The 21,154-nt window shown below is 35.1% G+C and overlaps 1 protein-coding gene across 1 annotated transcript in view; it reads left to right on the plus strand.

The window, feature by feature from the left end:
* Nucleotides 1-6,941, plus strand: part of LOC18432585 (3-ketoacyl-acyl carrier protein synthase III) — a 30,428-nt gene extending 23,487 nt beyond the window's left edge. The window contains exons 6-8 of the mRNA XM_011624474.3: nt 5,026-5,090; nt 5,221-5,437; nt 6,460-6,941. Coding sequence (XP_011622776.1) covers nt 5,026-5,090; nt 5,221-5,437; nt 6,460-6,681 — 504 coding nt within the window. The 3' untranslated portion in view covers nt 6,682-6,941. The remainder of the gene's footprint in view (nt 1-5,025; nt 5,091-5,220; nt 5,438-6,459) is intronic.
* Nucleotides 6,942-21,154: the final 14,213 nt, after the last annotated feature.

Consider the following 21,154-nt stretch of genomic DNA (forward strand, 5'->3'; position numbering starts at 1 on the left):
TAGATCCCCACCTTCCAGGAATTGGGATTCACAAAATTATTTTGAACGAGATTCGAGAAATTTGGAGTCGTGATTCCTATCTTCCAAGAATCGCGATTGATCCTGGGAAATGTGGAACCTCAGTACACGGTTCGGGTAATCATACTTCCCTTACTTCATTCAGTCTATTATAGTAGCAATAAGTGAGCTAAAATTACAAATGAAATGTCAATAAAAGATATAGCAGAACCATGGAACTCATCACATCTCCAACCAATGGTGGTGTAGCTATATGTTGTAGATAGACTTCTTTGTATCCCAGCTCTTGGTGTCTGTATCCATATCCCTATCTGGGCATCTTAGCTATGGGTGCAGAGTTAAAGGAAATGTAAGCCCTATAAGAGGGGGAAGATTATACGCTATACCCTTAAAGGATGCTGTTAGGTATACGCCGTTTCTTATTATGTTACACGTAGGTTTTAATCAGATATCCATTTCCTACTAGCACAAATATATCTCTTTCTCAATTTTCTCTTCCTTCTTTATGATAGAACAGTTTTTTCTGAACATAGACCTGTGGGGCTTAATTAGATTGCTTTTCCCTTTCTAAGCAACTCCATTCGTTCCTCCACAAATTGCCCATAACATTTCTTAAATTTAACTTGTGTTTGAAGTGGTCACTCTAGGGAAGCGTTTGCTACTGTTGTCTTTGCTATTACTCTGAGAAAAAGGTTTTGGCATAGTTAATATGAAGTTTTAGATATTTTAATATTCCCCAAATAGAGTTACGTCTCCCTAAGGAGCCATATTAGGTGTGCTTTGGACAGCACAAACCCTTGGGCTGCGTACACTCATGTGAGTGTGGTTGGAATTCTAAAAAAGGAAAAAAAAAAAGAAAGTTGCCACATTAGTTTAATTTTACATATCCATCTACAAAACAATTGGACTTCAATGTAAGTTCTCAATGTATCTCTGATTTGATTTGCTTTATTGCTAACATTCCTTCATTCAACCCCATCTGCAACTTAACTAGATTTCTTTAGTTTTGATCAGTGAGAATTATGGTAGAACACTTTATATTGAGTTTAAATGAATTATTGAAATCAAATTCCATAGGTGGTTCACAGACATGCATGACCTGCATATGTCGTACTCCAAACGCTGCATTGGATGGTAAGGACCATGTATACAGAAACTCAACCAGACTCGACAAGCCCCTAGGTGTCTTTGGTCCTTGACAACTTTGATGATTCGAGTTGGTCATGGACCCAAAAGAATAAACTCCATGCCTTTCAGTCTTCAGAAAACCAAAAACATAATGGAAACTTTACTTGATCTAGTGTATCGTGACCCAAACCTGACTTTTCTCCAAGTTGGTTTGATGGCCAGGTCTTCAAAGACTTGATTGGTTCTGTGAACTATTGGTAGGGGCGTGCAATTTTAGATAGATCTTCAATGGTTTTGGAAATCTACAGGCCTTTGAGATTCCACATGTTTCGTGGGCCATCAGACAGATTTGGAACATTGTCAATTCTAATATCTTCTAGACATTTGATCTAAATTAGTTGTTCAAACCTTCATCAAGATTTTGAAAGCATAGAAGGTAATTCTTCATATTCAAATGTTTTAGTGCTTTAGCAACCAATTCAGTGTAGTTGGGGAAGATAAGTGCCTCAGTACTTTTTGCTGTGTTAACCATGGCATAGTCATTGCTTCATTGGTGCAATTTTTTTAACTGATTTTATAAGCTGTAAGAGCTAGTTCCCTTCCTAGAGATGGTAGCTTTTTCACTGATGTTCTATCAACTTTCTGCTTATGTAAAAAATGCATTATTGCATTTGAAACCACCATATGTAATGGTAATGGTTTGTCGTTGAAGTGGACTGTAATGGCACTGAGACATACGTGTGGTTATTCTGTGCACAAGTTTGCTCATTTCCAAGCAAACCATCATACATTTCAGAAAATCCTGATTCCTGCTATCCCTTCTTTGAGGATAACTTGAGGACTTGGTTTCATGGTGAGGCAGGTGATACTGCCACATGTGGACACCCTAAAATTTGGCTGTATGGACGACGATCCCAATACCATAGGAAGCTTCTATCCTATCACGATCCCCCGTTCACGATGCCAAAAACCCTAGCACAAACAATGGAATTGCTTCATCTTCCTCGAGAATTCATAGGATATTTCAACATCAAGGGGACAAATGAGCAACATTTTCAACATTTGGGGATGCACACGTTTCTTTGTACACGGATTAACTGAAAACATGCATTCCAGTGAAATGGTCAAATATTCTTTAGACAAATCAGGAAAGGTGCTTTCTCTCGTTACTGTTCACCTTTTTAAGAAGATTTTGGTATCAGATAGTACCTTCCTTCACTGTTTTTGTAAAGACGAAACTATTGTGTTGTCTGCTTCATGTTTGTTTTCTGTTTCCTCAAGTATTTTCTTTTTAGACATCAAAACAACAAGTTTTCGATTTATCAGGTTGAATACTTTTCATCTATCTTGGTGAACATGCACAGCAATGTATGCTGAATGTGTTGTCCTAAAATAAGATGATCGTAATATCTCTCGCAATGCTCTTTACCAGACCATCCTTATTCTGAATATAAATTTAGAAGTTCGCTATAGTAGTCTAAAAGACATATTACAATCATGGCCACCATTATTTTTTGCTGGCACAGAGAGTTTCCAAAATCTTTTTCTTAGAAAAGAGTCATCAAATTCTTGTTATACTCTTGGATTAGTCATCATTGGTTCGTTGCCTGCAGGAGGCTTTTAGAAGAACTTTTAGGATGCGAGTGGTTTGTTATTTGATGCTATGTGGGGCACTGGGTATAGAAGATTTGATGTCGACTTAGCCAGGGATGCACTTTAGGGGTTTGTGTATAGATCTTTGACTTTTAAAGGAAAGCTAACCAGGGAGGAATATGTCCTTGATATCTTGTAGGACACCACACTCACTTGCAGATGTATGTGCGAGACGGACGGGGGGAGGAAGGAGGGAGGCTCTTTGCTGTTTTGTGAGGGAGGGGGTGCTCTTTGCTGTTTTTTCTGTAAACAAATGTTGTGTTCATTGTTTTGAATTTCACATTCTTAAGAAAGTATACATTGCTCCTGTTTGCTTGCTTCGAGAACACTATTCACAGTTTCCCCTTGCTGTATAAGTTTCGTATTCTGAAAGTCGGAGATGGTGACTTCAATAATAGTTGTTGAGAAAGAGAGTTGAATCAGAATCTGGAAGCAGAGTTAGGAACGGGGATCAATGCTTGCTAGAAGCTCCCTAGTTTGGAGTGCCGTGGGAACACCCTTACAATAGGTATCAAACAAAATAAATGTCCTTTAGAAAAACAAACTTCTAAATTAGCAAAAAGGTTATATGCTATGAGGCATATGTATTCACTTCCTCTGGTAAAATCCTATCTTAAATTGTTCTTAGAACCCCAAGCTCAAAAAGTAATTAAGCGATTTGGATGCCCAAGTACTCTTTCAAATTTGGCTAGAATGAAGAGATTTTTAAACCCAAATACCCCTTGTGATTTCTATAGGTTCGCAATGGAACCTGCCATCAAAGTGGAGGCTCTTAACCACATTACTGGAAGAGTTTCCGAGCAGATGGGGAACGTGTTCCCTCTGCTGAGCACAAAACCATGTCCCTGGAGCAGGAGCACCACTATAGATGGATGATCTCAATAATAATGACTTCGATACCACATGAAAAATCAAGAGATATAAAATAGGACAAAGGAAAATCCGTTTCTTCTCTTTAGATAATGCCTTCTGCCATTTTATGTTAACATCATCTCTACTCAATTAGCCTAGAGAACTAAAGTCAAATTTGCCAAGTTTAATCGAATGAATGAAATATCTTTTCCTTTTCTTCATTTTTTTCCTATTTTAGTAGGAATATACAGACTAGATTCTGGAAATTCTAATGCCTGTACTTGCTCTATGCCTTTGGCATATCTGTGGTTACCCCGGAATTGGGGAAGGATAGTCAAGTATGATGAGAAAACCATATGCTTTGCTGTTTGGTAAATAGTGATACCTTGTTGGGGCTATTTTTTTTATTTAGGCATGTGCTTTTTGTTGCCGAGTTTCCTCTGTTTTTTCTGATATTTCTCTAATCGTCATCATCATCATTTGAGCCTTATCCCAACTAATTTTGGGTTGGCTACAAGAATCATATTCCGCCATTCTGCTTATCAAGAGTCATATTCTTAGTCAGACTATAAATCACTATATTTTTTTCTCACTACTTCCATCTATGTCCTTTAGGGTGTTTCCCGTGTCCTTTTTGAGCCTTCCCCTTAACCAAATCATTCCTCCTAACTGTTGTTGTTCTAGATCGATGTTGTTCATGACCACACCACTTAAGTCTATTTTTCCATATTTTATTGCCTATTGAAGCCACCCCTAAGTTCTCTCAGTTATATTCCTTCCAAATTCTGTCCTTTCTTGTCTTGGCCATTGATCCATCTCAACATCCCCATCTTAGCTACACTCATTCTATGGATATATTGTTTCTTGACTGGGCAACATTTCCTCCCATAAAATATGGCTGGTCTTACCGTTGTTCTATAAAATTTCCCCTCAATTTCATCGGTATAGGACGATCATATAAGACTTCAAAGGCCCATCTCCACTTTGTCCACTCAGCTTTAATTCTGAGCAACATTGTCTTTAATCTCTACTTTCTCATGGGTTATTGACCCAAGATATTGAAACTAATCTCTTTAGATTCTTCTTCGACATCAATCGTAATTAATTCTTTTAATAATAACTTATTTTTCTGATTTTTGCCACTGTAGCAAGTAACAACCATGTTAGGCTGAGACTGCATGCGATGAACTTTTCCAATAAGATGAAAGCTAGATTGTTCCATTTTTCTGTTACCTTAGTTAAGCTGGGCTGTAGATCATAAAGAAACATGCCAGTTTCGATGACATATAAGTTGCTGAACAAAGTAAATACAGTTATTGGTTTCCTCCATTTATATGTTGAAAAGAAGCTTTCTGATATTTTTTTCTTACACAGGCTGGGGATGGAGATGAAGATGGCCTGCTAGGATTTGACCTGCATAGTGATGGCTATGGTCAAAAGTATGTGATTTCTACGTGTAGCCCATCTACATCTATTTTTCCTATTTTATTTTCTGTGCCCTTAGTTTGTGCCTAATCAGTTAAAACCTTAGAAAGGTGATGACTGATAGTTTTGTACCGAACTTTGCAGGCATCTGAATGCTACAGTAAAGGATAATGGGACACCTAGACCCAGCTCAAATGGGTCTGTACTTGTACCACCCACACTATCTTCCTACTCATGTATACATATGAATGGAAAAGAAGTTTTCCGCTTTGCCGTTAGATGTGTTCCTCAGGTGATTGAGGCAGCCCTACAAGAGGCTGGCCTTACAGGCTCCTGTATTGACTGGTTGTTGCTTCATCAGGTACATAATTATGCCTCTCTCTCTCTCTCTCTCTCTCTCTCTCTCTCTCTCAGTATTTTACATTCTTACTCTCGCTCCTTCATTCAGTTGCTCTCACTTATATAGATCTGGTGAAGACTTCATAGTACTCCAGCACTGATTTTTACGTGCTTGGTCCCAGTTTAATGGCTTTTATTACTACTTTTAAGGACATCATTATCGCCTGTTTTCAATCTCTTCCCACACTCCCTCCCTCCCGCCCCACCCCTCCTCTCCTCTCCTCTCCTCTCCCCCTCCCCCTTGCTGGGGCAAGGACATCAACCTTTCCCCTGCTGGGCAGTTTTTACCCCTGTTGTGGCTGTCGCAGCAGCAGTACTTGCCTAGATGACCACATTGCATGTCGGCTCTTGCAATTGTTGCAAGATAAGTAAGACGGATGGTTTACTCACTTGATTTTGTCTCATGATGGGACTGATTTGAAATCATTTGATCATTATGGTCCTGATTTGAACATCACTTTAGAACTTTTTTTTTTTTCTTGTTGGGAATGATGGATGTTGAATTATCACAACTGTAAGTCTGTAACCAATCAAGCCCATGCTTGAAACCCAAAACACAACTAGAACTTCCACCCCTTTTGATTCTTTTTTCCAGGTACTTCTGGCATTTTCAATGTTATTATGAACAGATATGTCTATTCACTGTTTTTAAAGAACTTGCTCCTTGGGTACCCATTTGCCCATTAAAAAGAAAAAATCCTCCCGAGTATTATTTTTCTCTCTTTGAAGGATGGTGGCAGGGTGTCGGTGGCTCCAGAGAGGGAGAGAGACATGTCTTTGCTGTGATATGGTACTGTTGTGAAATTTGTGTGGCTCAATTTTGGGCTTTGTATTTTGGCTCAAACTGGCATTTATATGTTCATTTGCATCATCATAGCCTTTTCCCAATTATATGTTCATTTGTATCATTATACATTTATTAGATGTAACTATGTTAGTGCATATCCTATTATATTTTAAGACAAAGGAACCCCAAAAATGCAGGCAAACCAGAGAATTATTGATGCAGTTGCAGCACGTCTGGAAATTCCATCTGATCGCGTTATATCAAACCTTGCTAACTATGGTAACACAAGTGCTGCTTCCATCCCCTTGGCCCTGGATGAAGCTGTTCGCAGCGGAAAGGTTCAGAAGGGTCACGTTGTTGCCACAGCTGGGTTCGGGGCAGGGCTCACATGGGGTTCTGCTATTGTGAGATGGGGTTGATGCTCATAATGTTGCATTATCAGCTAATAAAATGCTAAGTAAATTCCAATGGGTGGCTTCTCTGTTTTCTCGTTGGCTATTTATTTTAGGGCCCTGCTTATTTAAATCCTATTTATTGCCCTTCATTGGTGTTACCTGTTGTCTCTCTCCCCCCCTCGCGCTCTCTTTCGCTCAAGGTGTTGTAGCTGATTTATATTTGTTGGAGCAAACGAATATTACATTCTTTGTTTGTTAATCTAAATTTTGATAAGGTTGGGTTATTACAATTTAGTAATATGGTTGCCTGTCATTTGTATTGGTAGCTAATAGCTGGGGTGGCCCTAGCCCCTGTAGGGCTGGCCCGTCCCTGGACCAGCCCTGATAGAGCCGAAGAGCCCTGTGGCCTGGCCGAGCCAGGCCAAATACAATAAAAGTTAATTGAAGGAAAACAATAAGAAAGGGCTGGGAGGGGCAAATAGGGCCGGCCCTATTACAAAGCCGGGCCTTGTTCAAATTTGTCAATTATCAATGTTCTACAGTTATTGATCTACAAAAGCCCTTAAAAGTTTTTATTTGAATCAAATAAAATATTTATAAGATCGATTTTTGCTTTTTTCACTATTTTTTCCATTTTTTGCCTGAGATGTTTTATATTTTATTTTTTTATTGTGATTTTTGATTGAAGGAAAAAGTTTATATAGAGCCAAATTCTAAACAATCAAATTAAAGCTCACCTCAAAAATTGAAGAGGTTGTTTTGATGCTCAAATATCCTCAATTTGATCATCTCGACATCGAGATGCATGGACATGAGAAAAAAAAAATGGATTTCAAGGTTTGGAAATAGTTCATCTTGTAAATGTTGGGGGGAGGGGGCGGTGGGGGTACAGTGGGGATTGTGGAGTTGGTTCTAGTATTTTCCTGAAAATGTTCTAGAAATTCTTAATTTTTCATAAATATTGTGTTTAAATTTTTTTTAAATATTATATCAAAATTTTGGTAGGTTTTTTTATTATTATGTTTGTATTTATTTTTTTTTACGTAGAATTAGATTTTATTGTTATGTTTTTCTTTTGAGCATTCTAGATTGTGAAGTGACTGTATTACTCAGGCAAGAATGATACTCGGTATCCACACATTTCCAATGATTTAGTTATAATATATCCGTAGTGTGTTCAGCATCCAATGAATGCATGAAAGGTGGTGGAGAAAGTATGGAACCACTACAACATATGATCAAAGTGGTTGGTCACTCTTTTGCAATCATCCATCAGAAAAACCAATTTAATTGTCTTTCAAAAAATGATATAAACATTAATTAATAATTTTTATGATCAAATAAATTACATTATCATCGTCATCCGAGCTTTATTTTAAACATTTGGATTCGGTTACATGAATGATGTTTTGCTATTTTGCTCTATCAAAGTTTATACCATCAGTCAAACTATAGTAATCATATTTTTTCTCATTATTTCACCCATATTTTTTGAAGCTTTCCTTTTGCCCTTTTAGAGTTTAGTATTTGAACCAAATCACCTTTTATAACTGGTTCCACCTAGTTTATTTTCTCTCATTTTATCATCTATTGGAGCTACCTTTAAGTTCCTTCAAATGTTTTTATTCATTATTATGTCCTTCATTTTCTTGTAACTCATTTACCTCTAAGTTCCCTCAAATGCATTTATTCATTATTATGTCGTTCATTTTCTTGTTACTCATTTATCTCAATATCCTCATCTCAGGCATGTTTATTCTTTGGATATGTTGTTTTTTAGCTATCAAATATTTTGTCCTAGAAAGTATGACTAGTCTTACAGTTGTTATGTAGAACTTCTCCTCCAGTTTCACTGGTATGCGATGGTTACATAAGACTCTAGATGCACATCTTTACGTCATCCACCTAGCTCTAGTTCTTTTTTTTTTTCTTTTTTTTTTGGGTAATTCAGTAGGGAAGACGGACCCTTACCCGTTTTTTAATAGATTGGGAAGTTACATTTTGAAGGTGTTATTGGACGTATCACTGTAGGAATGGGTACCATGATGTAGTAAATGGGTCTAGGGATGCTACCACCACGACCCCAGCCCCTTTCTCATAGATTATCAATTAAAGACATCGAAAATAAACTATATTACGTAATTCTTCATCATCAATTTTAGCTAATTCTTTGTTTCTATTCCTATTATTACTAAATGTATATAGACTTATGTATTAGTTTTGCTATTTTAAAAATCTTTACATTCTAAGCATCCCTCTAAAGTTCATCACGTTTATTTCGTCTCTAGTGTCATCATTCAAACTATGTCTTTTGCAAGCAACATACACCGTAGGACCTCATCCTGTAGATGCCTAGTTATCTTGTCCATCACCAAAGCAAAGAGATATGAGCTCAATGTTGATTCCTAATGTAGGCCTATTTTAAATGAAAACATCACTTGCCTCTCCGTTTATGTCCTCATATTAGTTACTGCTCCTTGTGTTTATCCGTAGCCATGCTAATATATCCTCTTGAGACTTCTTTTTTTTCCAGCGCTCACCAAATTGTGCCTCTAGATATCATGTCGTATACGTTCTTTAAATCAATAAAATCCAAGTGGAAGTCTTTTCTCTTCTACTTAAGTTTTTCAATAAATTGCTTAAGTAGGAAAATATTCTCAATGATTGACCTCCCTGGCATAAATTCAATTTAAATTTTTTTTTTTTTACCATTGGCCATGGAATAAATTTGATTTGATTTTCTAGGCATTCATTTCATGTCTTAGTTGTTGCTCAATTACTCCAACCCATAGTTTCATAGTGTAACCCATAATTTTGATCCCTCAATAGGTCATACAACTCTGTGTATCTTCTTGTTATTGTAAATTGATACTACAATATTTTTTTTCCATTCATGTGTCATTTTTAATGTTCTCAAAATCTTGTTAAATAGCTTGGCCAACCACAACATGCCAATATCTCTCACATACTTCCAAACCTATGTTGATGATAGATAGATAATTTATAAGCTTCTCCAAATTTCAACAAGAGAGTACATTGGTGTGTGGTTATAGGTAGTATGAACTTAGGGAGGTATTCAAAGTACAGGTTAAATTAGAATGTATAGCTTGTTCCAGCAAGATCATACTGTATACTAACTCCCTGGACCAAAAGAGCTATTGGAAGGATTTTTTTATCCGAAATTTTGAGATGTATTTAAAAATCACCAGATGATTATTTTTTAGAAAAATAAAGCATTAGATGTGATTTCTTTAAGGCTTAGATCGTGTCCTCGAAGAATTAGACGGTCTTGTTCGGTTGTTGGACATTATCTTTATTGCCACATATAATGTGTTATTTCATATATTTTTAATTTTTTTAAATGATTTTTTGAGGTTGGTAGCTAGTTACATATCTAAGTTCTAGGGTCATATAAATACTCCGAATATGGCTTTACCCTAGGAAGCAAGTGTACATAATATGCTCCCACAAGATTAAGAAATCATTTGAGAAAGTTGATTGTGTTTGGCGGCGTGAGGCTAGTATCTTTCAACCAACCAATGGGCACTGGCACTGGGTTATGAGATGAGACAGAGAAAAACCATCAATCAAATTGAAAAATGAAAAGTCGCTTATGAGTCGGATGATGCATTCTCATATTTGCGCCCCCAAGGTATCAAACACCTGTTTTAAGATGGACGTAAAGTTGTGGTTCCTCTTGAAAGAATAAAATCTAATGGTTCAAAAATTTTCTCCAAAATATTATATTTTCAATTTTTTTTTTTTTTAACATAATAATAATCTCCATGTTAGGACTCTATATATCCAAAAAATATATATTTTCAATTTTTCTTTTTTAACATATTAATAATCTCCATGTTAGGACTCTATATATCCCAAAAAAAAAAAAAAAGTCCAAATCTATCTAAAGTCAGGTGGTTATGGACTTGGACTTGACCCAATACCTGAGGGGTAGATCCAATCCGGGTCCAAAATTAGACGTGGCGGGTCGGGTCTACGTCCAAATCTTGGACCCAAGCACTATTCAGGTCTGGGTTCGATTGGGTCCTATCCAATCCGCATCCGGGTCCAATTGAGTTTGTTCCAATCTGGGTTCAGATCTAGTAATACTTTTCAGGTCCCAATATATAAAATATATTTAAATATAATTAAAAATATAGATATTTTAATTTTTGAGTGGGGTCTAGATAAAAAATAGACCGGACCCGACCCGACCCAACAGTTGCCAACCCTAATTAAAGTAGGGCCGCACATCTACATGCGAGTCCTAAGGCTCATAGAAACCTTATCCAGGGAGGCCATCCATCCACGTCAATTGCGCCAACCAGGCCACTTTATTTCCATTTTTGTGAGTCCTAGGACTCATAGAAACCTTATCCAGATAGAGGCCATCCATCCACGTCAATTGTGCCAACCAAGGTCCTTTATTTCCATTTTTGTCGCTCTGTCCTCAACTTCCGCTCCGCGTAAATGCAACAAACCAACCCACGTTGACATCGTTTTTTTTTATCTCCAATTAGGGTTAGGTTTTTGCCCTTTTTGGCAGGAAAGTTTGAGAACTTATAGGAACAAACATCAACATTCCATTGATTTAGAGAGAATTGGATTGAGAGCAGAGAGAAGAGCAAAAAAAAGAAAAATTCGAGGAGAGAGAAGGAGGAAGGTTCCTGATGACGGGTGCGTTGCAGAGATCATCTGTATCGTTCAGGAGGCAGGGTTCATCAGGCCTTATATGGGATGATCGCTTCCTCTCTGGAGAGATCAAGCCCAACGCTTTAGCCGGTGCGACAGACAGATGCAGACCTGCCGGTGGATCGGATAAACCCAGCGGCAGCAGCGCCTGCCCGACTCCGGAACGAGGATGCGCGTTCTCCTCTCTCTTTGGCCCTTGCATTGGCTGTTGTTCTTCCACTGCCGCTGCCAAATGAATGGATCCATTCTGTTCCTCGATGTACAGTTGGTTGGGCAAAAGAAGAATGATGATGATCAACTCTGAGCTCAACCATTATTGATATTGATTTGTAATTCAATAGGTACGGACATTTCATTGCTGATTTGAAGCAACTGTTTGGGGAAAGGTTTCATTTATCTAGACTCTAGATGATCAATGAGTGTTCAATTTAAACCCCAGAAATACAAGAGACTAGGGAGCTGAATGCTTCCTAGTAAGCTTGGCAACCAGCCCTGGTTCGTCCCGGCCAAGACGGGGCTTAAAAGGCCTTGGCCTGGGCTTTTTTTAGTGTTAGGCCGATGGGGCCTTACACCCTTATGTGCAGGGTTTTATTTTTAATTCTCTTTTTACAAAATCAATTTGACCTAAAATTTTAGAGAAAGTTTCTTGGCCTAAGCACATAAAAAATGTAAAAATAAAAATAAAAATAAATAATAATCACTCATATTCCCCCTCTATGTCTTGAATGCATGCTTTCTCATGCTTCAATTTGGCATATCTATATGGGAAGAGATTTTATACTAGCTTGTTTTTGTAATATAATGAAACTAGAAAATGATGTATGTGGCATTTATATGACTCTATATTGCACTCTTTTAGTCCCAGCAATCAATCTCAAAAAAATAAAACTTAATTTAATCTAGACCCTCCATTTGGTGAATTTTAAAATCTAGGCCTTCAATAACCCAAAATCATTTTTTCTTTGTTTAATGTTGTTCATGTAATAATAACTAAGGCATCTACAAAATTTGGAAAAGAAAAAAAAAGTTCTTCTAAGTCGTGGATATACCGATGTTAAGTGGGTCAAAAAATACATTTTATTGTGCTTTTTTAAGTTTTGTATTTCTATAATTTTTCATCAAAATGAAAAGAGTATATATTTAAAAATTGGAGGCAAACAAATGGCTCACGCATGATCTTTCAAGATTGTTTCATTATATTACTTTTTTGACAAAAAGTTTCATTATATTACTATAAAACAAGTTTCATGAATGTGTGTGAACACAGTTTTTTTTCTATGGAATACGTTGGTGAAACTTTTGATGACACTTTTTGATAAATCAAGATTCTTGATCAAAATTACTTTCAGTATGCAAATATGAAGACCCCTTTTGACTAAACCTAACTACTACCCCTTGAACCTGAACCTAAACCTAAGAACCTAAGACTAAATATACCCTGGTCTTGAAACCATCAGGAAAGCATATTGTGCACAACTCAATGCACTTGATAGACTATATCAATCCCATTCAAAAAGCTCATTCCGTCTTTGAGACGAGCAACATTTAATCTGTGACGAATTTTGGTCTTTCCCTTGCAAGTAGCAAATGATTTTTTGGTCTAGGATTTGTACTGCGATTATAAAAGCTGAATTGACTTTGAACTCCTTTATGTGAGGCATTTGATTGAGACATTCAAATATGATTGGTTTTATAGCCCTTAATAGACCACCTAAACCATCTTTGCTGTGGTCCAATGGATTTTTCTTTATGCTTTTTGCCTCTGAGACACATTGGTGCCCTCGGGTATCTTCGACAAGCTAGATGTTGTTGCTGGCTTCTCGACTACAACATCCTTGTCTGAGAGGAAAATTTTTTAATCAATCACAAAATTGCCCGATCTAACTGCTAAAGGGTGATCAACCGGTATTTAAAAAAAAATTCAAAAAAATGTATATAAACTCTCAAAAATAAGGAATTTGATTTATAATATATTTTTAAATATTATTTACATTATGATAAAGATTAAAACAAATTTTGGTCATTAATACTCACTTTTATATTTTCCAATCTTTTTTTTAAAAAAATTTAAAATAGCCTTTTGAAAATATAAAATGGGTTAAAATCAATGGTTTAAAAACCGGATCGGTGACCCGGATCGGGCTTTTCAAAAACCGATCCTGATCGGCGAATCGGCGATCCGGATCGGAATCTGGTGAATCGGTCAGAATAAAGCTTCAAAAAAATCCGAAAAAATTATTAAAATTCATTATAAATATTGGTTTTTAGGAATTCAATAAAAAATGAGGGTACTCCATTAAGAATTTTCATGTTTTTGAATGAATATGCGAATATTGATATGTTCTTTCCCTGCATGAACCGCCATTCAGCATTTAATTTACAGTATTTCGTGTTCATCCCTACACTGTTGTTGTTGGGACTCGATATGTGAATAATATGGCTGGGATAGGGTGGCCTCAGAATCATCATCTCTCTCGTTTTCTCTTTGAATAATATGGATTAAAAAAAAAAAAAAACAAATTTTCAAAAAAATCTATCATGGATTAAAAAAAAAATCACAAATTTTCAAAAAATTCTATCATGGATTACAAAAAAAAATTCGATCATGGATTAAACAAAAAAAATCACAAATTTTCAAAAAATTCAATCATGGATTACATAAAATTCGATCATGGATTACATAAAATTCGATCATGGATTACATAAAATTCGATCATGGATTACAAAAAAAAACAAACAAAAAAAACAAAAAATTCAATCGTGGATTACAAAAAAAGAAAAAAATAGTTCGATCATGGATTACAAAAAATTCAATCATGGATTACAAAAAACTCTATCATGGGTTACAAAAAAAGCAAAAAACAAAAAATTCAATCATGGATTAAAAAAAAACAAACAAACATTTCGATCATGGATTACAAAAAAAAAACAAACATTTCGATCATATATTACAAAACATTCGATCATGGATTACAAAAAATTCTATCATGGGTTACAAAAAAAAAAAAAAAAACAAAAAAATCGATCATGGATTACAAGAAAAGAAAACAAACATTTCGATCATGGATTACAAAAAATTCTATTATGGGTTACAAAAAACCAAAAAATTCGATCATGGATTACAAAAAAAATCTATCATGGATTACCAAAAAAAAAAAAAAAAAAAAAAAAAAAAAAAAAAAAAAAAAAAAAAAAAAAAAAAAAAATTCCGTACGGAATCGTCGATTCACTGTTCGGACTCGCCGATTCCGTACAGTGAATCGGCGATTCACTGTACAGAATCGTCCGGTTCTCTCTAGAACCGGACGATTTCCGATTTTTGGGCGATCCGGTTCCTTTTTCACTATTTCCTAGTCGAACCGGGCGAGTCCGGTTCGACTCGGCGTTTTTTAAAACGCTGGTTAAAATCCATGTTTTCATTAATTTTCAACTTTATTTGAATGTGTTTTATTTTAATCATTTTTTATATAAGATCTTTTTTTTGTATTTTTTTATTTTTTTCAACACTTTTTTGACTGTCCGGGACTTGCCCGATTAGAGCGGTTGAATCGGCCGGTTTACCGGTTAGGCCGATTAAACCGCCTTCAGACCCATATCCGATTAACCGTTCCGGTTCGATTTTGGGAGCACTGATCAATATAATAGTTCTTATTGGCACAAACCTTGTTATGCTTCCCATTCTTGAAGTGCGTGAAGAATTGGTAGAGGGTAGAAGGGATGACATCATTATTGTGAAGTCTTGGCCTTCGCCAGGCGTTGTATGAGGCATTGTCTAAAGGGAAAAGTTTATATAAGGTTGCAACCTGTAGAATCACAGATGTACTTCAAAAATCTATTGAAAATGTTGTTTTAATGTTGAAAAAACTCTCTAATTGATCATCTCGACATTGAAATATATGAATATGAAAAAAAAAAGTTTTTGAGTCTCGAAAATAGTGCATCTTGCAACACATTATCTAAACCGTCCATTTTCAAGGTTTTCATATATTTATAAATCTACTTTATTTTAACTATTTTTGGAATTTAAAATTTTTTAATTAGATATGAAAATAAATTTTAAGATAATACTAATAATTTTTTATAACAAAATTATATATTATAATAAATTTTTAAGGTGTGCCTTAATTGGATTGTTTAAGGTTGCATCCTTATAGAAACCGCACCCTTGTATAAATGACATGGAAAACAAACCGCACCCTTGTATAAATGACATGGAAAAAGACAACGGTGTGCAAGTCACTGACTTTGTAAATGTTATGGTTCCTTGGGCCTAGTTGCCAACTTGATTGAACCCTTGAATGATAAGGTTCACTAGCTGCAAGTTACCAATTATTAACTGTGCAATGACTTCAATGACAGAAAGTTGGAACCCTAGTAAAAGCATGGCACTCAATATGCAAACATTCTCCAAATCATTAGTAATCTACAATGCTTGATCGCAAGATTTATGCCCAATTGTAGATTATTGCCAGTGGATGTTATTGAACTCATTTGGCAATGAGTATGTGTGTTATACTCCCATAGGAGCTTATTTTACACCTACTCCGTCGACGACGTATTTAGAAGGATTTTTAAAATTTTAAATTTTGGGAACTACCTAAGAATCACAAGATATTGTTTTTAAAAGAAAATATTTAAATTTGGAGTTTTTTTAATATTTAGATTGCTCCCTCTAAAAATTAGACAGTCTTGGTTCAATCTTTAGACATTATCTTTTAAGTACATAGAGTGTACAATTAGGAATTTTTTTATATTGAAATTAGTATATGAGATGAAGATGTTAAGTTCCGAAAATTTGGGCTCCTAAAATTACTAATAGATTGGATTTTGATGGAGTAAAGGGGCAGTATAACCCTGGAAGAGTATAGTCTTTTGGGTTTTGAAATTGAGGTTGTATTTCATTCTACTTGGAATTTTTTTAATCGAGAAGTGGCATTATACGATGGCATGTTTGGATCATGTGAAAATGTTTTCTAGAAATTATTTTCACATGAAAAAATTCTCTCATGTGGTCACATGTGAGAATATTTTTATATCAATTAGTTGTCAATTGGTATGAAAAGATGCACTAAGATCAATTGGTATGAAAAATATTCATACACTTAACTGTATGAGAGAACTTTTTCATGTGAAAATATTTTCTAGAAAACATTTTCACGCGAACCAAATGTACGATGTCCACATCATCTACAAATTGCAGACTAGCTCTCTGATAAACGACGACCCCAATTACCACTTCATATTTTTCAGATCTATTCTGCTTAATGTTCTATTAATCTCAAGGCAGCTTAATCTTGGTAATTTTCCTCCCAAATTGGAGGGTAATTTACCTGTTTTCAGGGATTCACTTCTACTATGTTGTCCTTGCCCTACGGAAGAGTTCAAATGTGCCCTATTCAACAACCTTTCCATGAGAGAATGACCATCATTAGGTCTAGCAATGGCCAGGGTGCCTTGGTTCGGCCTAGTTGGTCCAGCCCTAGAAAAGTGTGGGCCTAAGTTCAAGGCAGAGCACCATGGCCCCAAGGCCAAGGGCTAAGGTCACGACAGCGTTGGTTCGACCTTTTTTATTCGTTTTCCTTTTATTTTTCTATTCATTTATTTTTGACCCGTCTTTGACAGGTCTAGGGGCGGGGCCTGGTCCAGGGCCTCTTTGGCCCGGTCCGGCCCTATTGGAGCTGGGGCTTTTCCAATCCTAACCATCAATTCATTATTTTGGTGGAACCCCAAGCCCCCAAGTATTCCACTTTAATGTTGGAGGGAGAGTTTGAGCTACTAAACACACCTCACTCTCTTTTGCCCATCAATTGAAGAACATTTACTTTTGCTAAAAGGAGGTCACATTTACTTATAAACATCGTAATATCTCATAGTTTGGGTGGGTCAAAAAATTTGAAAAGATATCTTTGGAATTGTAAGCTTAGTCAATTGAATAAATGTGGCCACCCAATTTTACATCAAATGGTCAAAATTCGTTTTAATTGCCTTTGAACCAAAAATAAATGGTCTCATTGTAATATTTTTCTCTATTGAGAGGTAGTTGAAAGCATGGTATGCATTCCCCAAATTTGGTGGCAAAAGTCAAAATTGGGAGCAGAAAAAAAATCATGAAAAGGTTAAGGCAATCTACAAAAACTATAATTTAATGTTTGAAAAAAGGGATTGGTGACCCGGATCGTCCATCCTGAAAAGTGGGTCGGGTAGGTGGATCGGCGATGCGGAGCCAAGAATCGGCTGGATCCGTCCTGAAGAAAATAAAAAAATTACTAAAAGTCATTATAAATAATGTTATTTGGGTTTTCAAAAAAAAAGTGGGGGTAATGCATTATATATTTTTATTATCTTAAAAAAATAAGTGAATATTGGGACATCGTTTCTTATCTCAGTGTAATTTTGATACAGTTCTTTTACAAAAAATTTAATACTCATGATTTTTAGTGAAGAAAGGAGGGAGAAAGTGATTTTTGTAAGTTTTGATAATAATTCCATGATGCTAGTTGTCATTTTCATGTGCGATTTTTTCTCACACAAATATTAGACCTCTCTATCACACAGATACCCACACATTGGGCATCTCTTTCCCTCAAAAAAAATGTTGAACCACTCTTTCTCTCTTATAGCTTATGTTTTGGTTAAGACTTTATTTATTTTCTTCATTTAAATAAAATACATTTGTGGCAATCTATTCCCTAAATTATTTTTATTTTAATATGCTCTAAAAAAATTTTATTTTCGCATGTTGCATTCGTAGAAGGTGTGGTTTTTTGACATCAGGTTTAGTCTTCGTGTTGCATTAATTAATACAATAATAATAGGAACATTGGGTTGATCATTTCGGTTATCTAAACGTATGGTTTCTTTTTGGCAAACTTCGTCCTCAACCTCCTTGGAATGAAATAAATACAAGGAAAACTTCCAATATAATAAATTCCAGTTATACATACCGAATGGTCCAATATAACGATGGATAAATCTTTACAACTTAGGGGCCCAGTTTGAATGTCAAAGAAAAAAATATTCATATTGAAAAAAAATGCTATTTTTTTCCCTCTTCAATGGAGAAACATTTTCGTTTTATTTTATTATGTTGGTAGACTGTTTGAATGTCTATTAAAATATGAGAAAAAAAATTTATTTGCCAGATATGTCTGTTTAGATGCGTTGCAATTTTATTTTTTTGCATATTCTTGATCACCATAGAGCAGTCGAAAATGGAAGAAAAATAATTTGAAATATGAAATTTTAAAAAAATCGATAAGAAATCTCAAACCCAATTTACACAATTTCAAAATTTGATTATATTGATTCCTCTCTCTCTAGATCTGCAGTTTATTTATAAATGTAAAAAAGAGAGAATGTAAATACATGTAAGACAGAGAGAATAAGAAGACTGAGAAGAACTCATAAGAGAGACTATCAATATTATTATTAGAGAGAAACTTGATGGACAAGGAATCACGATTCCTAGAGATATCGAACATAACCGTGAATTTTGAAGAATCACTATTCCTAGAGATATCGAACATAGCCTTGAATTTCTAGAGAGAGTAATGAAAGTAGAAATTCAATACCCGAAGAATCACGATTCCTAGAGATATCGAACATAACCCTGAATTTTGAAGAATCACGATTCCAAGAGATATCGAACATAACCCTGAATTTCTAGAGAGAGCAATGAAAGTAGAAATTATACGTGTTAATAAGTAAGAGAAGAGAATCTAGAAGTACAACAACTCTCCAACAACCCCGTCGAAATGCTAGGGAGAGTTCTGTGAAATTAGGGGGCAACTTTTTAGAAAGAGAAAGATGGAAAATGTTCATTTTTCAGAGAGAGAAAAAATCGAACTATTACTGGGAGATGGGATATGCATAGTTGAAGATAAGAGAAGGAAAGAGTTGTGAGACCTGCTTGAGAGTGGGCGAGAGACTTTTGTAAATTCGACTTGAAAGGTTGGGGAAAAAGCAAAAAAAAAAATTGGGGGAAAAAGCGAAAAAAAATCTGCATAGTTGTATATGAGAAGGAAAGAACTGTGAGATAAGTTTGAGAGTGGGAGAGATGCTTTTGTAGGTGCGACTCAGAGCTTTTGGAAGAAAGGAGTGAAGAGGGAAGCGAAAAAAATTTAAGCTAAAAAAATCAAAATTTTCTGACTCACATTTTGGACAAATTTGGCTTAGCATCATAATGTGTTTTGTTGGAGAATAAAATCTAATGGGTTATCTAAACGGTTACCAGTTGCTATCTCAATCTTTTTTTTTGTCATTTGAAAATATTTTCAATTTTGGATACATCTAAACTGGCCCTTACCGATTAGAATATCCTCAAATATCTCGCGAATGGTAGAAGCCCAAGCACACAACTGTATCCCCATGGTAGCAACAATAAACATTAAAATTTTCAAATTTAGAATTTTTTTGCTTTGGAAAAAAAAAAAAGGAAATGAAAAAAATCAAGAAATATTTAAAAATAAAGTCGAGCTAGTTTAACAGAAGAACTGGTTGGTTCTTGATATTTAATGGAATTTTTGATCGGCCTAATCAATTGTCGAATCGGATCGGCTGTTGTTTGGAAAAAAAAAAAAAAAAAAAATTAGGTAATGAAAAAAAATCAAGAAATATTAAAAATAAAGTCCAGCTGGTTTAACGAAAGAACCGGCTGGTTTTTGATATTTAATGGAATTTGGATCACCCTAATCAATTGTCGAATTGGATTGGCTGGTTCAATCTGGATCATCGATTTATACTTGTATCTCAAATCTCATCAAATTTCAATCCAGATCAGAGGATATTTAAAACCTTGGTATAACTGTATCTCAAATCTCATCAAATTTCACTGGACAACTCAATGTAGGAAAACCCTTAATAGGAAAACTTTCAAACTAATCATCATGAAAAATATTGATTTGAAAGCTAAAAATAATTTAAAGTCCTACAAATAGTAATATGTATCTAGGGGAAGATACTAGGGTAAACCCACTAGCTCACAGGAAAAAATGAGCTCAATGGTTTAGATTGAATCTAGACCGATCTGACGATCACGGATGTCTGGTAGTGTTTGAATTTTAATTTTTTTTCTACAAATCCAAATCACTTGAAATTTGGCTCATGTGTATATCAAAAATAGGTGAATCTTCAAAAAATATCAAAAAAATATTTTACATGCAATAAATTGATAAAAAAACCCCCAAAAAATTTCGAGGGGTATTTTGGTTAATGTTTTTTTCGTGGATTTATATATATATATATATATATATATATATATATATATATATATATATATATATATATTTATTTATTTATTTATTTATTTATTTATTTATTATGTGCAGCTTGATGAGAAAAACACATGCTTAAAATTTCAAGTGATATGAATTTGTAGAAAAAAATTAAAATTCAAATACTACTAGACATCCGCGTTCGTAAGATCGGCCCAGATTCAATCTGAGCCGTTAGACTTATACTATTTCATGAGCTAGTGGGCTCACCCAAACTTTTTTCATATCTAGGTGGACTATCTTAGTTTATAGATTTGCTAAATCTACATCAATTTTTCAGCTTCAAATTTTTTGTAATCCTAAGAGAAAGAAAGTATCTTTCTTAAAGAAACTCCCGTGAGAAGTACAATTTTTTGTTAGTTTTTTTATAAGCAACTTTAATTTCAGTAAGGTCCAAGCATTACCTAAACATTAGAAAAAAAGGGAAAATTTTACATCTGGTGCCATGACCCATATTCCTATCCATCTAATCATCGGTAGTCTGGTTAACTACGACCAAAATCTTACACCATTGTTGCATTGTGAATTTTCCA

The sequence above is a fragment of the Amborella trichopoda genome, chromosome 3 (genome assembly GCF_054954075.1).
Source record: "Amborella trichopoda isolate Santa Cruz 75 chromosome 3, AtrichopodaSantaCruz75HAP2 v2.0, whole genome shotgun sequence".
In the NCBI taxonomy this organism is placed as follows: Eukaryota; Viridiplantae; Streptophyta; class Magnoliopsida; order Amborellales; family Amborellaceae; genus Amborella; species Amborella trichopoda.